A 20348-nucleotide genomic window follows, 5' to 3' on the forward strand; every position below is an offset into this window, starting at 1 on the left:
CACCTTAGCAAAGGCCTTTTGAAAATCCAAATACACTACATCCACAGGCTCTCCCTTGTCCACCCCCTACTTGAGATTTCCTCAAAAAATTCCAATAGGTTGGATTTTCCTTTCATGAAACCCTGCTGGATCCACTGCACACTAGAGTTACAATCCTTTGAAAAATGTCAGTGAACGAGATGAGCTTTCACAGCATGCTCATAGTCTTTGGTCATCCTCTGGTGCCAGCCAAAATTTCCAGCTCATCATCCCAACATGAGATTCAGGTTAATTGTTCAATGTATAAGATCTACATTATTGTGTTTTGGTTGGGTTTCAAGTTTATCTTTGACTAAAATTTTGTGACAATAAATCCCAGTGATACCCAGACCCCAAAAATGTAAAAGAAAATGAGTGATACTCCTTACTTTCTGAATTGTTTGCTGTTTTGGTCATCTGTATGAGAAGGTACCTCTGAAGGTGATGACCTTTTGAACTGCCTGTGGTCTTGTCGCTCGTTCCATTACAACATGGCCCGGATTTGTGGCTCCTCTTCACTTTGCTTCCATTATCCCAATGTTCTTTTATCTTGGTGCCATAAACTTACAATAATATACAAAGGAGTGAAACACAAAAGTCTGTAGATGCTGTGATTGTAGTAAAAATCCAGAATAGCTGGAGGAACTCAGCCGATCTCGCTTAGAGATAAAGGTATATAATGAATTTTTTTTTCAGCTGCCTTCAAAGTATAAAACAAACAGCAGGAAGGCGTCAAAATTAAAGACTAGGAAGAGAAAGGGCTAAGAATGTTGGGGGGGTGGGGAGATGTCCAGACCAATGGGACAAAAGGTGCCAATTGGATATGATGAGAGGAAAGGTGAGATTTGATTTGGGCTCTGTGAGAGAAAACTGTGAATATGTAATGTGCAATCTCTTAGAAACGTATTTCACAGTTTTGTCATGAGTGCTTCTATTAATCACTTTTCATCTCAACATTTTATTGATTTTGGTCATTGAAGGTCTATATTCAGAACATAGGACACTACAGCACAGTCTAGGCACTTTGGCCCTCAATGTTGTGCCAACCCATATATTTCTTTTAAAAATATCTCTCCCAAAGTTTAGATTTTATTATTGGTATTACATTTTGATATTTCAGATGATCAACCCCCTTGGGTAAAAAATTAACTGAGTTTTTCAAAAAAATTAGCTATGTTAGCAGTTGTGGGTTCTTCCTTACCCTTTTCCTTTTCAAAATTTACAGATAATCCCATAATGAGACATAGTCTGAGAATATGGGGCACAATTTAGGAAATTTTTTGGCTATCTTAATGTTTCTCTTGAGAGCCCTATTATAAAGAATCATCTTTTTCAACCTTCTATCTTGGATGCAGGTTTTGGAGAATGGGTTGGATTGGGAATAAAAAGTTTTAAGGATCTATATATTCAAGGTAATTTTGCTTCATTTGAACAATTAACAGTTAAATTCAAACTTCTTAATAGGCATTTTTTAGATAGCTACAAATTAGACATTTTGTTTAGTCTAAATTCTCCAATTTTCCTTGATTTCCTGATACCAATGTTCTTGATTTATTTATTGATTTAAAATTTTCCCATGGTGGATCGATAGCAATTACTTATAGCAATTTGATGGACCCAAGAATATGTTCAGGGATGGGAATCAAGAATGAATGGGAGATATGGATTGGTCCAATACAATTTTATGCACCAATTATACCTTACACTGCAAAAATTACATGGTTTAAAATCTGAAATTCCGGACTCGTGTTTTAGGTGTGGTATAGAGGTTGGAACATTTATACATCCAACCTAGCTATGCGTAAAAGTAAGATCCTTTTGGTATGAATTGCAGAAATTTTGACAAAAATTATAGAAGTGGATTTTCCATTGGAACCAGAACTGTATTTATTGATCAATCTTAGGTTATTGGCACAAAAATATCAAATACACTTCATGAGGATTACAGTAGTGGTAGCCAGGAAATGTATAGCTGTTACATGGAAGTCTGACTCCCCCTACTTATCACTCGCTGGAATATGGAAATACAAAGTTGTGCCCCCCTGGAAAAGATAATCAATAAACTTAGAAAGAAATAACATGTTTTCAAAAAAAAAAGCACCCTATTTGAATTATTATTTAGCTTCAGGATATAATTAACTTCCCCAAAAATATAGTTAGGTTAATGGCGTTGAATTCCTGGAGATCAGGATATGGACTAATTATTGAAGGCAGCTCAAACACTCTTTTTTTGGACAATTTTTTTTTAATGTTAGCAGTTGAGAGTGGGGTGGGGGGGGTGAGGTTTGGACAATCATGAGACTCTCATTTTAAAGTACTATTTATATGATGTATATAATGATGTTCTGTGAGTCTGGGAAAAATTAAAATATTCAATAAGAATGAATGGGAACGAGACTTGAATACATCAATTTCAGATAAAAATTGGGATTACACGCTTGATCTGATTAATAATACTTCATTCTATGCATGACATTGTTTGATACAATTTAAAGGTGTATATTGAATACGCATGTGACAAATTGTAAAATTTTTGAGGCTTCTCTGATTCATATGTTCAGCAAATGTCTGGAATAGAATAACCAATTCAAAGAAGAATAGTAGCTTTTAATTCATTGATGGTCAGAACAGCAATTTTCATAAGCTGGAAAGACCAACTCATATGCAACAGTTACAGGATGTTATGTCTTGCTTGAGTGTGGAGGAAATTAGATATAATGTTAAAGAGAAGAAGGTTGAATATGACAAGAAAAGAGGCTCAGAACGGGCTATTATCATAATTTGATTACTTAGGCAGGGGTGCTCTGGGGGTTTTCTCTCTGATGTGTGAGAGCTGATACTTTATACAATTTATTTGTTGGAGACCATGTTTAGGGGAGGGGTAAGATTAGTATGTTTTTTTTTCTGTTTTGTTTTTTATTATTTTCTACAACTAGAAGAAATTGGTCTATTTAGATAATCACAATGTACATCTCAGTATTAGAATACGAGGTGAAATTCTCAAAAGGATATTTCACTTTGTGAATTATATAAGACAACGTATAATTGATGTGAGATTCATTCTGTATTGCATTGTATGAAAGCTCTATATTAATTCAGGCGCTGCATTCAAATGGCTGGGGAGGCCACTGTGCTGCGGCAATTATCCCTCTTAGAGGAGGGTTACAAAGTTCGCCTCGCAGGCGCCTCCTGCGCATTCACGTGGCCTCCTGTCAGCCGCATATTGCCAAAATATGCGGCTTTACAAGCGGGGCAATTGGCCACCTGAAAGTGTCTAAAAAGAAAAGTCCCAGCTCTGCTAACCTTGCCTCATAAGACTTATTTTCTAATTCCGGTAACATCCTGGTAAATCTCCTCTGTACCCTCTCCATAGCTTTCACATCCTTCCTGTAATAAGGTGACCAGAACTGAACACAAGACTCTTTAAATGTGATTTGACCAGAGATTTGTAGAGTTGCAACATGACCTCTCTACTCTTGAATTGAATCCCCTTATTAATGAATCACAGAATCCCATCGGCTTTCTTAACTACAGCCATTCCCTGACATGCGTCTGAGTTCCATTCTGACCGACTGGTTGGATCTCGAAATGGAGGCAACTGGACAAATGTTTGCATGGCTTCTAGTCCCCACGCTATCAGTCCTCACACTGATGCCACTGCCCCGCGCTCCCCTTACAGCCTGCTAGACCTGTGCAGCATTCTTTTATCCTGAGAACTGAGAGGTACTGTGATGTACACAATGATGGAATATCATCTGACGGTTACTATCATACGCACGCAGCCGTTATCACTGGTGGACATACGGCTGTGTAATTTTTATATTTACATATAATTTTCTTTATTTAAAAAGATTTATACAGTATCGTTTTACGGTCGTATGTATGAATGGTGATAAATCGCAGAGGTTGTAAGTAGGGGAGAGCTTTTAATTGGACAAATTGAGCAGCTACCTTAGGAAGTCTCCCTGTTTCAAGGACATTCACACCCATTTCAGCATAATTAAGCTGAATATGAAATTGCTTCACCTACTTAATATTCTGTTTAACTTGATTGATGATTCCTTTCTCGTAAAACAAAAACACTGATTGCAGTTATTGATATGCCACAATGGTAACACACTACAATTCAGGCCTCAGACTCAACATGTTGCTTATTTATCTTTGCCTCCTGTGGATGGTGTGGGACCTGCTGAACTTCTCCAGCACTTTTGTGTATTAATGATTCCTTTGTGCCTGCTTTGATTCCAACAGACTTTTCTCATAAACATTGTGCAAGTTTTGCTGGATATGCTTTGGGAATCGAGTAATATCACTCAATCCAACTCTGAGCTTTAGGGCACTTCAGTCCTTCCTATCTGACACAATTATACAAAATCCTTGGAGTTTTTAACCTTCAGCATTATGAAAGTTCATAACCAAAGTTTACTGGTTTTCTGTTAGTTAATGATCTTTTATAGTCCAATTTAATTTCAAATGCATTTTGGAATTGCCATTGCATCTTGTCTCTGTTTGTTTAGATGTCAAAATAACAATTTCTGAATTAGAAGGTTAAAAACTGCATATGCAGGAAATTTGAAGCAACAAACAAAGTCCTGAAATACACTCAGTGGGTTAGGCAAGTCCTGGAATACACTCAGCGGGTTAGGCAGGTCCTGGAATACACTCAGCGGGTTAGGCAGGTCCTGGAATACACTCAGTGGGTTAGGCAGGTCCTGGAATACACTCAGTGGGTTAGGCAGGTCCTGGAATACACTCAGCGGGTTAGGCAGGTCCTGGAATACACTCAGCAGGTTAGGCAGTGTCTGTGAAGAAAGAAACAGTCAACATTTCGGGACTGTGGATTGGGAGCTGCTCAGGATTGAGAAAGGAAGGGATGCAGGTCGGATGTAGGATGTCAAAATAGGTTGATGAAATTAGCATATGAAGAAGCATCTTTGAATAATCAGTTGTTACTTCAAGTTTGTGGGATCTGCCCAGCACCTGGACTTGCACAAGAGGCTTAAGAAAATAAGTTAGTTTCCAGCATTAACAGTATTTCATGTTTTTCTTGGAAAAGAAAATCTGAAGCAGTGTGATTTTTTTAAAAATGGAGCCTGTTGGTAAAATTAAGAAGGTCAGGAAGCTTTGTGGGATGAGAAATATTTAATGTTTCTGATGAGGGACCCTTCATCAGACCTTCGAGAAATAAATAGACTGGGTAGTGATGAAATGTGGTTGACACCAAGAGAAATTTTAAAATTAATTTGATTTGCTATTTAATTATCCTTCAGTTTAAGTTGAAATACGATTGATGGAGATATGGTTGCTTTTCTCCATTGTTTTAAGAATGAGCAACACTTTAACCTTGATGATCAGATTGTGCTCCTTTCCATGCAGGGTCAGTCTCGACGTGTGCAAGTGGAGGTACGCTCAGTCCAAGACTCCGGGACATTGCCTCTAATTGCTGAAGAAGTGTTGTCTATTTCTGTGGGATGCGTCAAAATGAGACCTGCTGTCACTCAAAAATATCAAGATAACCCCATGGTGAGAGGCTACAGATCTGCTAGTAATGGCAATGTTCATTTGTTGAATTTATATTGTCACAGAAGGTGTACCTTATTGTCACATGTACCTAAGTACAGTGAGAGTTCATTTTGTCAACAGTGCAGCTAGTCAACCCATACATAGTACAGCTATTCAAAAAAAAACACAGCACAAAATGCAATGTTATAATGAGAGGTCTGTTAAAACAGAGCAAAGACAATATTATTTTACTCATGTGAGGTTCATTCAGGAGTCCGATAATGGCAAGAAAATAACTTGATTCCTTGACTCTGGTGTGTGATATCAGGCTTGTGAATCTGCTTCCCCATGGGAGAAGGGTGAAGAGAGTGTAGTTGGGGTGGGATGAGTCTTTTAGTATGACGGTTGCTTTTCCAAGACAACAGGAAGTGTGGAAGGAGTGTAACTTGTGTGATAATTATGTTTTTATTACACAGCTGCTGTATTCCAGGAAATTATTACCATTTTCTCATAATGCGTGCTGTGTAAAAAGGTGGAATGGGAATGAGGGTGCCATTTCCATTCCGACATTTTACCTCCAAGACCCCGAGTAAATTTCCCAGTCCGCCTGCAATCTAAAGTGAACTGCAGGCATTCCATGAACGTATCGATGACGTGTGTTGCAAGTCCTGCCTCTTTAATTACCGCACTTCTGGTATGCTATCTAAACTCGTGTAAGGAAACGGAGATATAGAGCTTTGCTCGTTCATGTGCGAATGACCAATTCCAAGACATCGGGCATTCTTCAGACCAGTAAAATCATGCAAATTCTATCTAAATAAACATAATTCTGAGCTGCATTCTCAACTCTGTATCATGGCTGATCTGACAATACTTTAAATTTAGACTTTGGCATGGAAAATCTCCAGTGGCGTTAACAAGAGCCTGAAAATTATGTTATAACTTTGGTGGATTATTGCAAATGATGACTTCATTTGTTATCGTTGTCACTGATTTCTGTTCTGTCTTAATTCTCACTGCATTCTGTGAATATCAAATCTGTTTGGCAATATCATCAGTTGCTGGTAGGTGTGAAAATCAACTCGTTCTTCCAGCTGTGATTTGAATGAATTGATTGATCTCAGTACTTTATCCTATGTTGCTTTATTCAAATGTAAATATGCGTACCTCATATATTAATAATTCTTTTAAATTTTGTTTTAAACAGGAAGAGGAGGATGATATGGATAGTTACCAGGTAGAGTTTGGTTGTTTGAAATTTTATTTATTGCTGCTTTTATTTTCACGTCAACTATTCTCTCCTCTACCAGCTACGTTAGTAACTGAAATTCCCTCAGTTTTAATGATGGAAGTTGAACTTGGCATTTGAGTTTAAGGCTGTAACTCACCAAGTATTTTTCTTTTAAAACTCATCCTTTTTGTATTTTTCCACAAATTAATATTGGGCCTCAGATGAGCAAATACACAAGATGCATGTTGAAACTGGGCAAAGAACTGAAGTTGTGGGAAATTGGATGCTCAGGGTCACCCTTGCTCGCTGAAGGCAACTCTTCCAAAAAGCAATCACTCAGCCTGACTTTTACAGTGCCTTCCCACGCAGAGATGACTACATCTTAACCAGCAAATGCAAAATATTAAATTAGAAAGAAAGAGAAATTACTAATTTATTTGGATTGTGTTGGACTCTGATAAAAAGGTAGGAAAATGTAAGGTTAAAGAGGAGGCTTAACATCTCCTGTTCTTGCACAGATAGATGTCAGGGGAAAGCTGGAATTGTTGGCAGCAAAATGAAGAATGGACGAGAGTTTAATGGAATGGTAATGGGGGATGGACATGGATCTGTCAGCAGAATTCAGGGGAATTATTTGGAATGTATCTGCCTCTTGAAAACATTTCATGAAAAGTGACCACGTCAAAACAGGAACCAGAAGAAAAAAACCTTCAGAGTAAATCAAGGTCCTTGCAGGAAGCATTGTTGAAGGAAGTCCGGTTATAGTGCATAAGAGCACAAGAAATCGGAGCAGGAGTAGGCCCGATGAAGTGCTGCATATTCATCTGGCTCCGCCCCCATGCTGTGACCCAGGCTCTTGAGGAGGAGTTATGGCGTTTAAGCCTTTATACAGGGTCAAGTGGGTGGAGCCACAGTCACAGCAAGGGGGGGAGCCAGATAAATGAGCGTACAACAGTTCACCATAGCCAGTTCTGCCATTCATTAAGGTCAGGGCTTATCTATTCATGGGCTCGGCTCCACTTACCTGCCCGTTCCACAAAACCCTTAAATCTATTATTCAAAAATGTATCTGCCTCTTGAAAACATTTCATGAGGAAACCTCCACTGTTTCATTGGACTGAGAAGTCCACAGATTCACTACTCTGGGAGAAGCAGTTCCTCTAATCTCTGTCTTAAATCTACACCCCTGAATCTTGAGGGTTATGTCCCCCACTTACCAGGGGAAACAACCTCCTTGCTTCTATCTTATCTATTCCTTTCATTATTTTATGTGTTTGTATAACATACCCACTCATCCTTCAAAACTCCAATGCATATGATAGCTCATTGTGGATATCTATTCCCAGAATTCTTTGGGAGAGGTCAGAGATAGAAACATAGAACTCCACAACACAGATACAGCACTTTGGTCCTTCTAGTCTATGCGGAACTATTATTCTGCCTTGTCCCAGTGACCTCCATTCAGACCATAGCCCTCCATACTGTCTCAACCATGTGCCAGTCCAAATTTTTCTTAAATGTCAGAATGGAGTTCATATTCACCACTTTGGCTGTCAGCTTGTTCCACACTCTTGCCTCCCTCTGCGTGAAGAAGATCCCCCTAATGTTCCCTTTAAACATTTCACTTTCCACCCATAAACCGATGTCCTCTAGTTTTTGTTTCAACTAACAGTCCAGGTAAAGGAATGGGGAAAGTAAAAATTGGCAGTTATGTTAATGACATTTGTCAGTCCATGCGAGAGCAAGCAGAAGTTTAGAGGCATTCTTCAGTATTCTGGGAAAAATGAATATTTACTATTGTTTTCTTCCTTTTATCTATTTTTCCCTTCTATTTATTTGTTTTATGTATCTGAGATAGTTAGATTTTCACTGGATCCCTACATTGTGCATATGGGACAATATACTTCATTTAATCATTTGAATTACTTACAGACACCCAAAAGGGTCTCACATTAGGACAGGACCACGTTGAATGTATCAAAGATTCCATGTCCTCACTGCATCTAAAACATTGATCTGATAAATTTGATTTCAATCTATTCAATTTCTGTGGTGTAAGAAGTAATTGATGTAAAAAAAAATGGTATTGAACTAATCTATACCTTACATTAATTGTATTAGTCATAGAATATCTACATAAATTTTCACATTGAAAGACTTGCATGGTCTATGATCAGATATTCCACTCGTTACCAATTCACCTAACAGAAAAATTCTTCAAGGAGCTAAAGAAAATAATAAGGAAATTCTTGTGGAAAGGGGGGAAAACCAAGGATAGTGCGAGATTTCCCTTCGCCCCCTCCCCCATCGACGTGATCTACCGGGACCATTGCCTGAAGAGGGCGCACAAAATCAGTGAACCGGTGCGCACTCGAAAGGCCAACATGGCCTGTTTCCGCTCCATAAATGGTTATATGGAAAAGAACCGAAGGAAGGGGTTCACATATGACAGCAACAAAGAATATTCCACATATCCCTTCGGAATAACTTTTGTGTTGCGGGAGTAAATGAAATCAAAAATAGGAATTACTCAACGTGAGAACAAGTTTAGCCTTTATTCAATAAAACAATAATGATGAACAGATGTGGCAAGGATTTAACATCTTGTGTGAAAAGAGTTGAGGGAGAATTTGGAAACATGTTAAATGGCAGGGGGCATTAGTAGAGTAATGGAGGGTGTTAGGAAGTGATTGGACGAGGTCTAGAAACAACAACCAAAAGAAATACTGTATAGTGAGAACAGGCTGAAATCACAGAATAACCGAGCTTCTTCTGTGAATGGACCTTGGGAAGGAGGTAAATGGAGCTGTGCTGGACTAAGGTTTGTGAGGTTCACCAGGTTGATTCCAGAGATGAGGGGATAGTTTATGTGGGCAGATTGTTACCTGGGACCATACTGACTGGAATTCAGAGGAATGAGAGGGGATCATATAAAAGCATATAGGTGAAGCAGAATCCATGGCCAGATTAGCCATGATCTTTTGAATGACAGAGCAGGCTCGATGGACTGGATGGAAAACTCCTGGTCCTATTTCTTATGTTCTTTTGTGATTGGAGATAATGTCTGAACATTTCAGGATGGGATATCAGCGACAGTCTCAGAAATATTGTTGAAAATGGTTCATAGTCTGGCAGGGGAGCATTTGTTTGGTTATATATGTGCATGGTTAAAGGTTGTTAGTTGCTCAAATTCAAAGAAGGGACAATGGACCAAACTAGAATAGTGTAAACTATTTAATTGATGGGAGAATAAAGAGAGAGCAAGGGGTCTAGGTCCCTGAAAGTGGTGGTACTGGTCTTCTTCTTTGGCTTGGCTTCGCGGACGAAGATTTATGGAGGGGGTAAATGTCCACGTCAGCTGCAGGCTCGTTTGTGGCTGACAAGTCCGATGCGGGACAGGCAGACACGGTTGCAGGGGAAAATTGGTTGGTTGGGGTTGGGTGTTGGGTTTTTTCTCCTTTGTCTTTTGTCAGTGAGGTAGAAAAGACATATGGCATGCATGGATTCAGTCAGGACATAAGAGTTGGGATGTTGTGTTGCAACTTTGCAAAAGATGGGTTAGGTCGTACTTGTATGTATTTTTAGTTACACTGTGTGATTCCACTGGAGAGAATCCAGAGATGATAAACCAGGACATTGTCTGTGCTGTACAACTCCAAGACTGAGAGGGAGAGCATTAACCCGTTTTCCTATTTATCGCAGGAGAGAGATTTGGAGAAGCTCCGTAGGAAGTGGCTGAGTGCATTGACAAAAAGGCAGGAATATCTTGACAAGCAGCTGCAGAAACTTGATACTAAACCTAGTAAGTGGAGCATTTTTTGATCATTGGTTTATTAATACCTGATCACAACTTTTCTTACTTTGGATTCAATTCTTTCCTGCCTCTTCCACGTCATTTCTTGTTCTTTAACCCTTTGTTTCTGGAGCCTGCGGACAGGAATTGTACCAGACGATGGCAGCCAGACTGTTCCCCTGAGTTTGAGCATTCTCAACAGGTTCCTCAGTGCATCGCAACTGGTTGATTTTTCTTGTTGCCCAGCCTGCTGGGTCTACTATATCTTTTTGCAAAGAAGACCCTGTGCTTTTTCCACTAATTTCTACATGACATTGCAAAGTTAGCTGGTCTCCCCAAAATACTCGGTTGATCCCACCTTTTATCTTTCCTTGCTCAAGACTTGAAGATTTACTGCCATTTTTCCATGCCAGTCTGCATTTTCCCGAGCAAGCTGTACTCAGAGCCTGCCTTGGATGGTGTTGGTCGACAACTTCACTGTAATTGCTTTTAACCCTTACATTACAGAGCATATAACATGTGTAGTGAACGTCATACAAGAAAATCTGCAGTTGCTGTGATTGTAGTTTACACAAAATTGCTGGAGAAACTCAGCAAGTCACGCTGAATACTTTGTGTAGCAATGATAAAGATTTCGGGCCTTAGCCCTTCATCAAGGAATGAGCAAAGAGCAGGCAGAGGCCTGAATGGAATGGTGGGGAGAGGGGCAGAGGTCATAGGTGGGGGGTCACGAGAAAAAAAGCTGAGAAGTGATGGGGGAAAGAGAGCTCTCCGAATGGAAAGGGAAGGGGTAGAGGAAAGGAGACAGAAGGATCGGGAAGAGAGGGGGTGGGAGTCGCCTAACGGAATCCAGTGAAGTCGCTGTTGATGACATCCGGTTAGAGAGTGCCCTGACGGAATATTAAGCATTACTCCTCCAATTTACGTGACCTCAGTTTGGCAATGCATGAGGCCACTTGAAGACATGTCAGCGTAACTGTGGGCCCAGAATTGAAATGGTTGGCCACAAGGGGATTTGTACCTCTTCACACCCTGTCACAAAGAACATATAACTACCTAAAGAAGACTGCAAGACTTGCTGAATTTCTTCAGCATTTTTGTGTAAAACAGTAAATTATGACTGTTTAAAATTATGTCAATGATTCCACCTCATTTTGTATGCTGAATGTTCTCCTTGAAACAAGTCTTTATTGAACGATTTCTATTCTGGGTTGATTGAGCTTGTCACTCATTTAGTTCCCTAAAGTATTCTGCATTGTTGGGGCATGCTGCAGAGTCCACTCATCCTGTTCTCCTGCTCGGTGAACATGATTCAGTTGTGACTGTTTTCAATGTCCTTTGTCCGACAGATAAGTCTGAGGATGATGCAGATCATGAGGCTCAGTTGCTGGAGCGAAGATTGACTCTGACGGAAGAGAGGAATGCTGTTATGGTTCCATCAGCTGGGAGTGGAATACCAGGATCCCCTGCAAAATGGTGTGCCCAGAAATATTTTATAGGATTTTATTTATTAATTCTAAATAGTTATTTATCTATTAAATAGTGATGTTAAATGAGCATTCAAGCATTGGTTTTCCTCTATGTTCCCTTAACATTTGTTCCATTAACCTCATTAATATCAGAGGAAAATGCCACAACAAGCTGAACCTAACCTAATAAAAACTGAAAATGCTGGGAATACTCCACATCACACGCAACATCCTGGAGGGAGATTTCTGATGAGTTGTCATTCTGAAATATTTTATCTTTCTCCCAATTGATTGTGTTTGCTTAGTTCTCGTAACTGGACTGTAATGTCTCCACATAAAATATTCCAACTTTTTTTTTTCGAGAATTTCTTTCAACAATTGTTCTATTGATAGGTTAAATTTGTTTGCCTTGCATTGAACCTTGAGGCTAGAGGTTTGATGAAACCTTTAATTGCATCTTTTTTCCATGAAAATTAATGCAGAAAAACCCTTGGTATCTAGCATCTTTGGGGTTGGTATATGCCAGATGAATGAATTTTGCAGTTATTTGAGATTATTAATTATAATTGGGTGTTATAACCATATAACCACTTACAGCACAGAACAGGCCAGTTCGGCCCTACTAGTCCATGCCATAGCAAATCCCCACCCTCCTAGTCCCACTGACTAGTGCCCGGTCCGTACCCCTCTAGTCCCCTCCTATCCATGTAACGATCCAGTCTTTCCTTAAATGTAACCAACCACATCTGCCGGAAGCTCATTCCACATCCCCACCACCCTCTGCGTAAAGAAATTTCCCCTCATGTTCCCCTTATAATTTTCCCCCTTCAATCTTAAACCATGTCCTCTAGTTTGAATCTCCCCCACTCTTAATTGAAAAAGCCTATCCAGATTTACTCTGTCTGTCCCTTTTAAAATCTTAAACACCTCGATCAAGTCCCCTCTCAATCTTCTACGCTCCAGAGAAAAAAGCCCCAGTCTGCACAACCTTTCCCTGGAACTCAGACCCTGAAATCCTGTCAACATTCTCGTGAACCTTCTCTGCACTCTCTCTATTTTGTTTATATCTTTATGATTGGTTGCGTGATTGGTGAATGAATGGCCAAGTGTGCCAATTTGAAACTTTTTTTAACCTTTTTTTTCTGGTGCTTGAGACTGGATAACAGCAGTTTTGTTGTTTATTCCATTTTTTGTTGATGTGTCCTTTGTTGCAGGAGCCCAGCAGCTGGAATGGAGACCCATGTTCCTGTTGTTTTTCTTGATTTAAACAGTAAGTCAATGAAAGACTCTACCATTGCCATTTATATCTTAGCATCAAATTAATACAGTGATGATTTGGTTTCAGTTTTTGCTCGTGATAAGTGGATAGATCTTGTTGGAATTCATGAGTTGAGGCTATTGTTTTTAATCTTCCATGTCTAATTACATTCTAGGTTTGTATCTCGGTTAAAATTCTGTCCAAAGCATGGTAATTTAAGCATGACTCTCGAGATTAGATTAGTTCCAAAGCATGAGGAAGCATTAAAAATTGTATCTTTTAACTCAATTCCATGTATTTATTTTACATGAAGTACTTGGGGGATAAAGTTCAAGTACTTTTCTATAAATTCCTGCCAGTGGAAAATTTGAGTTGACCCTTCAGACTTTTCCTACCTCAGCATTCATTTTGATTTTTAATTTAGACATACAGCACGGTAACAGGCCATTCTGGCCCACGAGCCTGTAGCTCCGAAATGCACCCATTTAACCTATGTACATTTTGAAAGGTGGTAGGAAACTGGAGCACCTGGAGGAAATCCACGCGGACATGGGGGAGAACATAAAATCTCCTTATAGACAGTGCCAGATTTAAAACCCAGATCACTGGCACTGTAATAGCCTTGCAAACCATGCCAGAATGAATATTTCACCGTAGATTTGCACTCATGTTTTCTTGGTATGGACCAAGTGTAGGCAAATAGGATTTTCCCAAAATTCCATATTGATTACAAGATATTGGAGCAGAAGTAAGCAAATCGGTCCATCGTGTCTGCTCTGCCATTTCATCATGAGCTGATCTTTGTCACTCAGCCCCATTCCCTGACCTTCTCCCCATGACTAATCAAATACCTGTCAATTTCTTTCTGAAAGTTACCCAATGGCCTCACTTCCACTGCTGCCCATGACAACAATTTCCACAGACTCACGACCCTCTAGCTAAAAAAAATTCTCTGCAATTTTGTTAAATTGATGCACATTTATCCTGAAATTGTGGCCTCTTACTGAGGAATTACAGAAGCAGGGAACATCTCTCACTAATGCCCATTTCTTTTATCTTCCCTGGGTCCATGAATGTGTAATCATCCAAGACCAGCTTTTCAATCAAGTATTTCTGTACAGAAGGGAGGAATTCCATGAATGGGAATTTTATAGCTATTAGATTTAAAAAAAAACGCCTTTATCATTGCTCAACATACCTCATCCTTCCAATTAGAGCTTTTAACAAGTTGCTGGAGGAACTCAGCGGGTCAGTGATGATAATGTACAGTCTGTGTCTGGAGTAGAAATGCTGCTTGACTCCCTGACTTCCTCTGGCAGACTGCTCTTTTGCTTTGGATTCCAGCGACGGCATTCTCTTGTGCCTCCTTCTGACAACAAAGTTGATTGTTTCTGCCATTTCTCCCTGCTTTATTTCTTAGCAAATGACTTCAGCTCCCAGGAAGATCTCGATGGGCCAGATCCCGGTGGACTGGATGCCAGCCTTGCAGATGAAGATATCGATGAAATTTTAGATCTGCAGATTGCAAAACATCATGACACAGAGGTGATGTAGCCTTGTGAAGTGATTTCATATCACTGAAGTTGAAAATGTGGAAGACGGTCAGGCTGTGAGCAGGAAATTAGAGGGAAAGGGATATCAGGTGATGGGTGAAGAATCCTGAATCAGGAACAGGAATCACTTTTGGTGTAGTGATCAGTGGAGTTCTGTTTTATTTCTGTTTAAAAGGGCAAAAAAAGTAGTAAAGGATCACTTGATTTCCATTAAGAATTTTATTTCAGATGCAGATTGTTTTTAATTTGAGCATTCATTGCCATATACTTATGTAGAACGTACATTGTACGGAACATCTTGCTGCAGGTACACAAGATATTCTAACAACAATAGTGTAAATTAAATTACCACAGTATGCCATGAGATAACAAAATAACTCAAAGAATATTCACAGTATCGTTCCCATCATAAAAAACTGTGCAACAAATTAAACCAAATGGTTAAATTTCTCTGTTAAATTTAAATAACACAGCAGAATAAATTTAAATGGAATTGGGATTATTTATTCTTAATTTGAGACCAAGCAATAATTTATTAGCACTCCTGTCCATGCTCAGCAAGGAAGAATTTTGGTGTACATGTGCATGAATAATGTACATGACAATACAAAATAAACTTGTCTAAACTTATCTAAAGAGATTATCTGTCCAAAATCATTCCCTGGTTAATGCACAAAAAAGGTTTGTGTTTCATACTTGGATCTGCTATTACTAAAGCTTATTTGGCACACTATACCTGGTTCAATGCGAAGGTGTCTTGGTAATTTTCTGAAAGTTCTAAAAGAAATTTATCTGTGGCAAATATGATCAAAAAATGAGAGGATCCCCATTGTCAGAATGGGGATCTGGTTCAGAAGAAGATAGAGGTGTATAACTGGTATAGGCAACATGGAGCAAAGGAGGCACATGAGAAAGAAATCAGAAAGGCTAAAAGAAGATGGCTTTGGCAGACAATGTGAAGGAAAATCCTAACGGTTTCTACAGTTATATTAAGAGCAAAATTGATCCCCTTGAAGATCAGAGTGGTCAGCTTTCTTTGGAGCCAAAAGAGATGGGAGAAGTCTTAAATGGTTATTTTTCATCAGTATTTCACTCAGGAAAAGGGCACAGAGTCGTGGGAAGTAAGGAAAACAAGCAATGAGGTCATGGAACCTATACAGATTGAAGAGGAGGAAGTGCTTGTTGTCTTAATGCGAAAAAGGGTGGATAAATTCCCAGGGCCTGATAAAATTCCCTCAGTCCTTGAGGGAGATTAGTGTAGAAATTGCAGGGGCTCTGGCAGAAATATTTAAAATGTCCTTAGCATGCATGTGGTGCCAGAGGATTGGAGGATAGCTCATGTTGTTCCATTGTCTAAAAAAGGGCTCCAAAAGTAACCCTAGAAATTATAGGCGGGTGAGCTTGACATCAGTAGTAGGTAATTATTGGAAGGCGTTCTAAGAGATTGGATATACAATTATTTGGATAGCCATGGACTGATTAGGGATAATCAGGATGGCTTTGTGGGTGATAGGTCATGTTTAACCAATCTTATAGAGTGTTTGGAGGAGGTTATCAGGAAAGTTTTTTTTTATTTTTTATTTTTTTTTTCACACCATAAATCACAATAGCCATGATATACACTTTTTCTTTTCCACACATTTACAGTGACTTTTTCTCCCTCCCCCCTCCCTCCTCCCAAGCCACCCCCCCCCACCCCCCCCCTCTCATCCATTTTAGGTATACAATCTAGGTTGCATTAATTCAGTTAGACAATGTTGTCATTCAACAAAAATACACCAGAAATTCTACTGAGTCCATTCTTTTCTTTTCTTCTCCTTCCATCAACTTAGGTAATGTTTGTTCCCGGTAGGTTTTCGCTGTTGTATTTAATGTAAGGCTCCCATACTTGTTCGAATATTTCAATATTATTTCTTAAACTATATGTTATTTTTTCTAATGGAATACATTTATTCATTTCTATATACCATTGTTGTATTTTCAAATTATCTTCCAATTTCCAGGTTGACATAATACATTTTTTTGCTACGGCTAGGGCTATCTTGACAAATCTTTTTTGTGCATCTTCCAAGTCAATTCCAAATTCTTTATTTTTTATGTTACTTAGGAGAAAGATCTCTGGATTCTTTGGTATATTGTTTTCTGTTATTTTATTTAATATCTGATTGAGATCATCCCAAAATTTTTCTACTCTCTCACATGTCCAGATTGCATGAATTGTTGTTCCCCTTTCTTTTTTACATCGAAAACATCTATCAGATACTGTTGGGTCCCATTTATTTAACTTTTGCGGTGTAATGTATAGTCTGTGTAACCAATTATATTGTATCATACGCAGCCTCGTATTTATTGTATTTCTCATCATTCCAGAGCATAACTTCTCCCATGTTTCCTTTTTTATCTTTATATTTAAATCTTGTTCCCATTTTTGTTTAGTTTTACCATTTGTTTCCTCATTTTCCTTTTCTTGCAGTTTAATATACATATTTTTTATAAATCTTTTGATTAACATTGTATCTGGTTATCAGGAAAGTTGATGAATAAAGGCTGTGGATGTTGTCTACATGGACTTTAGTCAGGCCTTTGACAAGGTCCCACATGGGAGGTTAGTCAGGAAGGTGCAGACGTGAAGTATTCCTGGTGAAGCAGTGAACTGGATTCAACAGTGGCTGGATGGGAGAAGCCAGCGAGTAGTGATGGATGATTACTTTTCAGATTGGAGGCCTGTGACTTGTGGTGTGCCTCAGGGATCGGTGCTGGGACCATTGTTGTTTGTCATCTATATCAGTGATCTGGATTATAATGTGGTAAGTTGGATCAGCAAGTTTGCAGATGACACTAAGATTGAAGGTGTTGTGGACAGCGAAGGTGGTTTTCAAAACTTGCAGAGGGATCTGGAGCAACTGGAGAAATGGGCTGAAAAATGGCAGATGGAATTTAATGCAGACAAGAGTGAGGGGTTGCATTTTGGAAGGACAAACCAAGAAAGAACATACTCGGTAAATTGTAGAGCACTGAGGAGTGAGGTAGCACAGGAATACAGGTACATGATTCCCTGAAAAGTGGCATCATAGATGGATAGGGTTGTAAATCGAAGTGTGGAGTACTGAAAATGGGATGTTATGTTATGTTAAAGTTGTATAAGATATTAGTGAGACCAAATTTGGAGTATTGTGTACAGTTTTGGTCACCTAACTACAGGAAAGATGTCAATAAGATAGAAAGAGTGCAGAGAAGATTTTACTAGAATGTGGCCCGAACTTCAGGAATGGAGTTACAGGGAAAGGTTAAACAGGTTAGGTAGGACTTTATTCCCTGGAGCATAAAAGAATGAGGGGAGATTTGATGGAAGTATTTAAAATTATGAGGGAGATAGACAGATGTAGACAGGCTTTTTCCACTGAGGGTGGGTGAGATACAAACCAGAGGACATGGGTTAAGCATGAAAGGGGAAAAGTTTAGGGGGAATGTGAGGGGGGAAATACCTTCACACACAGAGTGCTGGGGTTGTGGAGCGAGCTTCCAGCTGAAGTGGTGAATGTGGGCTCAATTTTAACATTTAAGAAGAATTTGGACAGGTACCTGGATGGGAGAGGTATGGAGGGGTGATTGGCTGGGTGCAGGTCAATGGGACTAGGAAAAAAAAAGGTTTGGCACAGACTAGAAGGGCCGAAGAGGCCTGTTTCTGTGCTGTAATGTTTTATCGTTCTATTACCCATTTCTCTTTCTATGGATAATTGTGTGGCCTGCTGAGTGTTTTCTGCACTTTCTGGTTTTATTTTGGATTTCCAGCATCCGCCACTTTTGTTCACATGTGGGAAATGCTGCTTATTTCTGCTTTGACGTTTGTTTCCTCAAGGTGAAGGCAGAGGCTTCGTGGGACTCCAATGTCCATAACTGTGTATCACTGAGCAAAGGGACCCCAGCTGATGAGCGGGTTTTCCTCATTGTGAAGACTGTGGTTAAGCTAAGTCATCCTGCTGATATGGAGCTGGTGCTACGCAAACGCATCTGTGTAAATGTCTACAGCCGGCAGGTACAGTCAAATCAGGTGGCCAATCAGGGGTGGGATGGTTAGCGAGGCGGTTAGAGCAACGCTGTTACAGTGCCAGCGATAGGGACTGGGGTTTGAGTCCTACGCTGTCTGTAAGGAGTTTTTATGTTCTCCCTGTCTCTGTGTGGGTTTTCTCTTGGGGCTTTAGTTTCCCCCACTATTCACCAGGGTTTGTAGGTCAATTGGGTGGTATGGGCTCATGATAAAATTGGACTTCATTTTGATTTCTGGATTCAGTGGAAAATGATCCTGCTCAATTAATTGCATGCTTGAGACTGACCTCCCTGGTTCTCGGTTCATTTCCTGGTGTGAATTGTAGTAAAATCACAGGAATTTTAGAGGAACTCAGCACGTCTTGCAGTGTCCATGGACGTTTCAGCCCTGAACCCTTCTTAAAATAAAATTGATAAATCTGTGCGGTGGTCCACCACCGGCCTACTGCAGGGGGCAACCTCTGTACCTGCAGGACTGTAAGGGGGACAGGTCAACACCTGGCCGGCTGTCAATCAGTTGTCCTGAAGGGATCAAGCCCCACCCAGTCGGGGGTCAATCACCCTCTGGGATATAAGCCTGCGCCGGCCTCCCGAGGCCTCACTCAGAGTTGCTGCAGCCACAGCCAGCCTGTCTCTGTGGAAGTCTTTGTGGATTAAAGCCTGTTGTCCAGTCTTTATCTTTGTGTGTGTGTGATTCTGGCTAACAGTGCACCACAATCTGTTGAGAGTTTGTCCTTCAAAGTTTCTCGGGCCTGGAATGTCGGTTATATATCTTTACCTCCAGTGGATGCTGCAAGACCTGCTGAGTTCCTCCTGCATTTTGCTTTTTTTACTGCAGACTTTTGTGTATCACTCCTAGTGTGAATTGCTTTTGGTAGAGTAACATTGCTGTTTGATAACCTGCTGTAAAGTATGCTGATAAACATTAACATAATATAACATAACAATTACAGCACGGAAACAGGCCATTAGGCCCTTCTAGTCCGCACCGAACCAAACACCCCTTTCTAGTCCCACCTCCCTGCACAATGCCCATAACCCTCCATCTTCTTCTCATCCATATACCTGTCCAACCTTTTCTTAAATAATACAATTGACTCCGCCGCCACTATTTCTCCCGGAAGATCATTCCACACAGCTACCACTCTCTGAGTAAAGAAGTTCCCCCTCATGTTACCTCTAAACCTCTGCCCCTTAATTCTTAACTCATGTCCTCTTGTTTTAATCTTTCCTCCTCTTAACGGAAATAGTCTATCCACATCCATTTTGTCTATCCCTTTCATAATCTTAAATACTTCTATCAAATCCCCTCTCAACCTTCTACGCTCCAAAGAATAAAGACCTAATCTGTCCAATCTCTCCCTATACTCTAGATGCTTAAACCCAGGTAACATTCTGGTAAACCTTCTCTGCACTCTCTCCACTCTGTTTATATCCTTCCTATAATTAGGCGACCAGAACTGCACACAGAACTCCA

General features: G+C 39.8%; 1 protein-coding gene across 1 annotated transcript in view; it reads left to right on the top strand.

Annotated features, from left to right (window-relative positions):
- The window catches only part of LOC138762345 (kinesin-like protein KIF13B), a 212459-nt gene that overhangs the window by 154151 nt on the left and 37960 nt on the right, over nt 1–20348 (top strand). The window contains exons 26-32 of the mRNA XM_069936114.1: nt 5395–5541; nt 6728–6757; nt 10454–10553; nt 11894–12020; nt 13228–13283; nt 14692–14816; nt 18684–18860. Coding sequence (XP_069792215.1) covers nt 5395–5541; nt 6728–6757; nt 10454–10553; nt 11894–12020; nt 13228–13283; nt 14692–14816; nt 18684–18860 — 762 coding nt within the window. The remainder of the gene's footprint in view (nt 1–5394; nt 5542–6727; nt 6758–10453; nt 10554–11893; nt 12021–13227; nt 13284–14691; nt 14817–18683; nt 18861–20348) is intronic.

The sequence above is a fragment of the Narcine bancroftii genome, chromosome 4 (genome assembly GCF_036971445.1).
Source record: "Narcine bancroftii isolate sNarBan1 chromosome 4, sNarBan1.hap1, whole genome shotgun sequence".
NCBI classification, from domain to species: Eukaryota; Metazoa; Chordata; class Chondrichthyes; order Torpediniformes; family Narcinidae; genus Narcine; species Narcine bancroftii.